Source organism: Macaca fascicularis, chromosome 12, assembly GCF_037993035.2.
Source record: "Macaca fascicularis isolate 582-1 chromosome 12, T2T-MFA8v1.1".
Lineage (NCBI taxonomy): Eukaryota > Metazoa > Chordata > Mammalia > Primates > Cercopithecidae > Macaca > Macaca fascicularis.
The window spans coordinates 39,429,506-39,435,745 of NC_088386.1; the positions used below are offsets into that span (position 1 = coordinate 39,429,506).

General features: G+C 38.4%; 1 protein-coding gene across 8 annotated transcripts in view; it reads right to left on the reverse strand.

Annotated features, from left to right (window-relative positions):
• LOC135966678 (uncharacterized) overlaps positions 1-4,836 on the reverse strand; it is a 267,601-nt gene extending 262,765 nt beyond the window's left edge. For 7 of the 8 annotated variants that reach the window (XR_012421095.1, XR_010580214.2, XM_065526468.2 and 4 more), the window contains exon 1: positions 4,546-4,836. Coding sequence is in view for 5 of the 8 variants with exons in the window: in XM_065526468.2 (XP_065382540.1) it covers positions 4,546-4,821 (276 nt within the window). In the remaining 3 variants the exon portion in view is untranslated. The remainder of the gene's footprint in view (positions 1-4,545) is intronic. The other variant, XM_074008991.1, reaches the window with a different exon arrangement.
• Positions 4,837-6,240: the final 1,404 nt, after the last annotated feature.

Sequence of the window (6,240 nt, forward strand, 5' to 3'; positions counted from 1 at the left end):
GCTTGTTTTAATGATTCTTTTAAAGCTGTTACCCTAGATCAAGAAAAATCACTGTCACACATTTTGTATATATGTTTTAAAACCGGTTTGCTGGGGTAAAACAGAAGTACAGAAAAGCCAGATCACATTCTAAGGCTTTGTGCTTGAGAAGATAAATTCCACTGATAATACAATAACATTGAGGTACTGTTTAAAGAATGGGGGCTTCTTTTTAGTGTTTGAATTGGGATAGAGCTTAGAATAAAAGTCAAGTGCTTTCTTATTTCTTTTCAAAAAAGTCAGAAATCTTTAAGTGTTTACTTGAAAGAATCAAAAAGCAGTATGATCCAATGGAAAAGAGCATGAGTTTTGCTCTCAGACATACTTGATTTCAACTTCATTTAAATGTATTTATTCAACATATATTTATTGAGTCACTACCATGTTCTAAATAGTACACTAGGCCCTGGAGATAAAATGATGAACAAAATAGATGCAGTTCCCTGTTTTCATGCAACTGACAGTCTATTGTAGAGATTTAATTTAAAAAGTAATCGCCCACAAACACATAATGACATGTGCTATGAAGGAAAAAAAAGTGCTGGGGGCTTGGAGAGCAAAAATAAGGGGTCCTGAGCCAGCCCGGGTGAGAACAGAAAATGAGTTCTTAAAGAGAGCGTTCAGGCTCCTTTTTGAAAGTTGAGGAAGCACAAACTGGGGGCAGCTGTCCACGCCGAGGGCATAACATGTACAGAAGCCCCGCGGCAAGGGCAAGGCAACAAACAAGCAAAGAGCAACTCTGAGGTATCCGTAGTCAGAAAGAAGGTCCATCACTTACTTTCTAAGGAAATCAGTTGCAAGTTACTTGATCCCCTTAAATTTCAGGCTCTGACAAGGCAGGATATTATAATAATTAAATGAGTTCAGGTACATAAAAGGGCCTGACATCTAGTAGATGCTGAATAAAACTAAGATCCCCATCGCTGTCACTAGCTGAATTTCTACTAAGCCATGCTCCTTGTTTTTCTGTCACTGGAAGCACTAGTTTTAGAAATAATGGAACTTTTCTTATGATTGACTGTCTGATACTCCATGTGCCAACTCAAAGCAATCTCATGTTTATTTATTTAAGGTATTCTTAGTCTTGTCACTCATTTCTCAGATCAACTAGTTAGTTTTCATTCTTATCCCCTCTCATTATATTGAACACGATGCCTTTTCTTATCAAAGGTCACTATCTTCATGAACCTACTACCCTGGTCTATTAGTCAGGGTTCTCCAGGGAAACAGAACCAACAAGATATATGGGTGTGTATATATGTGTGTATGTATGCGTGTTTGTGGGTGTGGGTCTGTGCGTGGAGAAAGAGAGAGACAGAGACAGATTTAAGGAATTGGCTCATGCGATTGTGGGGGCTAGCAAGTCTGAAATCTTCAGGGCAAGCCAAAGGCTGGAGACCCAAGAAAGAGTTGGTATTATGTCTTGAGTCTGAAGACAGTCTGGAGGCTGAATTCCCTGTTTCCCAGGAGACCTCAGTCTTTTCTCTTCAGGCCTTCGACTGATTGGAGGAGAACTCCATACTCCCGTTATGGAGGGTAATCGACTTTACTCAAAGTCTACTGACTTAAATGTTAATCACGTTTAAAAAACAGCTTCACAGAAACATCTAGACTGACGTTTAACCAAAAACTAGCTATCATGGCCTAGCCAAGTTGACATAGAAAAGTAACCATCACACCTGGCCATGCCAATTCTACATGGCCTCAGCTTTACTCAAAGACTGATGCCTCTTGTGAGGGCCTGCGTCTCTGATGTGTCCTGGAGACCGAGCTACTTGACAGAGACACAGACATGAGCACAGTGTACGTGATCCCCAAGCCCGTTTCCAAGGCATATGAATGCGAGACATCAGGGAAGGCAATGGGAGGGAGCAGGGTTCCTACATGAGCAGGGACAGGGAACGTCACGAGGATAGTGACAATCAAGAAAGGACAGCTACAAACCCTGGCTGTGAGGAGACCAGGAGGAGAAAGGGGTGATCCCTTTTCTCACTCCGCTAAGGGTCACGGCCCACACTCCTACGACAAAGACAGGTTCACGAGAGAAGAGAATAGCAAATTTATTTTATCAAAGTTTTACAGGACGTGGGAGCCTTCACAATGAAGACCCAAGACCCAGGGAAAAGTGTCCATTTTTAATCTTAGATTCCGTGAAGAGTGGACAGCCATGTTGAAATGCAATTGGATGAAAAAGGAATAATCTAACAGTAACAGACAGAGGGGGAACCGAGCAAGGCCTGTCTGTTCAGATTCCTGGCCCCTTTGTGTAGCGTTCTTTCCTTCTGGGTATCAGGCAGGAGCCCTCTGGAATGAGCTCTTACGACTATTGGACATATTAGGTCAGATAATCTCTTCTGACCAGATCCTAGACAAAAAGGTGGGGAAGATTAAAGTCGTATTTCTACATCTTATGGTTTGCTTGCAGGAAAGAGGTTCTCTTTTCTATGACCCACCTTAAGGAAGGAGGAATTCTAGTTTATGTGACTCATTTTAGAGGAGAAAGAAGAGCAGGAGACAGAAAGGCAAGAGAAAGTCGGAGAGAGACTTTGCTTCTGAGGCTGTTTCTGAGCCATTCCAATTTCCATAGTTCAAAGTACTCATCACACAAAAGCGCCCTACTCTGGGGGGGTCTCAATTTCTTGGCCCCTAACAAGACAAAAAGTTAACTGAGTTCCTAGAGAAACACTCTTAGCCGAATGATATCCCAGTTCTCAATAAGTCCTAAATATGCAGCTGTGGTTACGCCTGAAGAATGTGCCAAGACTTCAAGATTTATGACCATAAGGTTCCTGTTTTTTTCGTATGATTACATGTCCTTATATGAAGTCTCTGAGCCAGATTTTCTGAGTGCAGACCTCGGCTTGCCTCCCTACTAATTTTGGACAATTAATTTGACAATGTGAGCCCTAGTTTTCATAACTGTAAAATGGAAAAAATAGTATTACTTACTTTAAGTTTGTAGTGAAAATCAAGTAAGATAATCAATACATCTAAAGCATTGTGCATGGCCAGTAGAAATTGTTTAATGAATGTTTGCAGTTATCATAAACTCTGGCCATCTCTTCCTTAACTTCCATCTGGAAAGTTAACCTCTGGCCACTACAAATGTCTCTTATGTCTGCATATGTACATGATACTTTTCAAAGTTATTCATATGTTAGTATATTCCTATTATATTTCATTTGTATTTGTCCTGTACCTTCCATATCTCTCATTAAAAGGTAAGAACTGGTGGAAAGCGGGAGATATTGGTCAAAGGGTACAAACTTGCAGTTCTAAGATGCATAAGTTCTGGATAATGTACAGCATGGTGACTGTAGTTTAAATAATAACGTATTGTGTGCTTGAAATTTGCTAAGAGAATAAACCTCTAGTGTCTCATCATACACACTCACAAAAGTAACTATATGTGAGGTGATGGATTTGTTAATTAGCTTGATTGTGGTAATCATTTCACAATGTGTACATACATCAAAACATTATATTGTCTACTTTAAATATATATTTTTTATTTGTCAATTATACCTCGATAAAGCTGGTAGAAAATTAAAATATTTTAAAAACCCATCTTCAAAAAAGTAAAAATAAGCAAGTAAATAAATGATAAGAAATTATAATGTCTTTCATACTCCCATAATGTCTCACAATTCCTAGTGACTCTTATTCAGGTTAACAAGCATTTATTGAGAATATATCAGGTTTAGGGGCCCATACCAGGTGCCACTCACTACAGTGGACTAATGTGTGTATCAATAAGGGATATTTTCCTGAAGTAATTATGCCAAATCTCAGCACCAAAGTGACAATGCAGTAATATAAATCTGGAGGCCATACAACAGGCTGATTATTTGCGGAGGGATATAGACTGCAAAGGCAAGTTCAGTATTCAGCAAACTACACTCATTTTTCAACATTCATGAAATGCCTGCTCCAGGCGTGCAGGATACTCTGCTAGGTCCAGACTCCTTAGCTGCAAAGGTGCCATTAGACTTGCTATAAAGATGTATTCTCTGTTTATTCATTTTTGTTTGGGGAGGTGATCTCATGATTATAAATTTTCATTAGTTACTAATAGCACTCTTGACACTAAACAAACACAGTGAGTTGCTAATCACAGAAAGGGTCATTTATTTTCTATTTTGGGTCACTTATTTTCTCTGTTGAGGCAAAAGAACATGACAGCTCTCTGTTAATAATGCCAAATTCAAAAATCCATTTTCTTCTTAAAATCTGAGTATCACGTCCCTTCTGACCACACCTCCCCTTTTAAAGTTAGTATTGACGTCTCACCTCATATTTTGCAAGACCTTCCTTAGCGAGTAAAACATGCCACTTGCAGAAATCAAAAAGATGAAGGAAAACTGAACAACCACAACCAGCTTCTATGGGCAGAGGGGTAGATTCTGCTTGCAGAGTTGCAACATGCATTCTCCCTGGGCCCTCCTTCCCTACAGAACCTAGAAGCAGAACAATGTATCTTCCCATGAATATATTATCAGGACTCACTTGACGATCTTGCTGTTGACAATATTGGTTGTACACTTCACTCTCCTCCTGTGGTCCAACACCAGATTCAATACCCCTGGGCCCCGCCGGGGCTGTACAGCAGCTGAAGGGCCAACTGCCAATGGGTCTGGCACTGAGTCTTTCCAGCCTCGGCACCTGACTTCCCGGCTGCCTCCCTTTCAGTCTCATTGGTTGATGAGGCAGCTGTGATTCTGACAATGAGCTTGGTGTTGGGTCAAGTTTTCTGTTTGGCTGACATACTCCCTTAGATGCCATTTTCCTTGACTCACCCTTGATTACAGGGAATGTTCTCTATTACCTTTTAAAATAATATGATATCCATAAGCAAAGCTTTGGATTAGCATTTTTGATAGCATTACCCATTACTGATTTTTTTTTCAATGCTGAAATGCATAAAGTAGGGCTAGAGCCAGCCTAAACCTAGTGCTTAACCCAGTAGTATATTAAATATCATTTGTAACTTCAGAATAAAATGCAGAATTTCCCTCCCTAGGAACCTGGAATGCAGTGTTTGCCCATGTAAGCAGTTTATAGTGCAAATGTGAGTAAGTGTTTTTATATATTGGAAAGGTTGAGAGAATCCTCCTTCCATAAAAAATAAAAAGCTTTAAAAGAATAAACATTCATGTTCTAATATAGAGAATGTGAAATAAAAATAATTATAACTCTATTGATAAAAAGTGCTTTTATTCAACAGTTAAATCACTTGCAAAATTTGCTTATATAGGAAAAAACTCTCAGTGTTGTAGCTTTCTTTATCATAGAACACCAGCCTCCCTCAAACACCAACTGTGATAATTAATGTCCATATTATGAACATTCTATGTGATACAATTTGTTTCTACTTTGTTTAAAAAAAAAAAAAGGCCAAATTGACTGCCAGCACTTGAGATTCTGAAAATAATACTACATATGCTGATAAAATAATTCACTGCTGTTATTAATTTTCCAATTATATTTTGATATTTTTAAAAAACTATCTATTGTTATACACTTTTATAACATATCTAAAAATTACAGATATATAAAATAGAAATCGAGATTCCCACCCACAGAAACTCTCATATGAACAACCTGGTGAATAATTCTTCAGATTTCCTCTCCAAGTCTTCTAATATGTATGTAACTTTTACCAGAATGACACCATACTATACTTTCTGTTTGTGACTTCATTTTTTTATGTCCAGTAATTCTTGGACATCTTTTCCATTTGAAGCTGTCTAAAACTGCCTCATTCTTGGAATCTCTATGGGCATTGTAGTAGAAGGGATAAGACTGCAGGCTTTGGGACCAAATGGCTTAGCTGCATTTGAATCCTATCCCCAGCGTTAGTAATTCTGTGACTTTGACAAGTTACTTAATTTATCTATGCTTTGCTTTCTAAACCCATAAAATGTCAAACAAATAACATCTACCCAAAGTGGTTACCGTGTCCATTAACTAGTTGCTTCTTGACATTTCATAGGCATGAAACCACAATAGTACTCTTACCAAGGATATTTGATATCTTATTAACAATCGCACATTGATGGATATTTAGATGGACCATGATTTTTTTATTCTCATGCATAATGCTCTAATGAACATTCTTCTAAGTACAGCTATACCAATTTTGTGAGTATCCCCAGAGGCTAAATTTTTGAAAGTATCATTTTTTAATCAAAGGTGATCTAC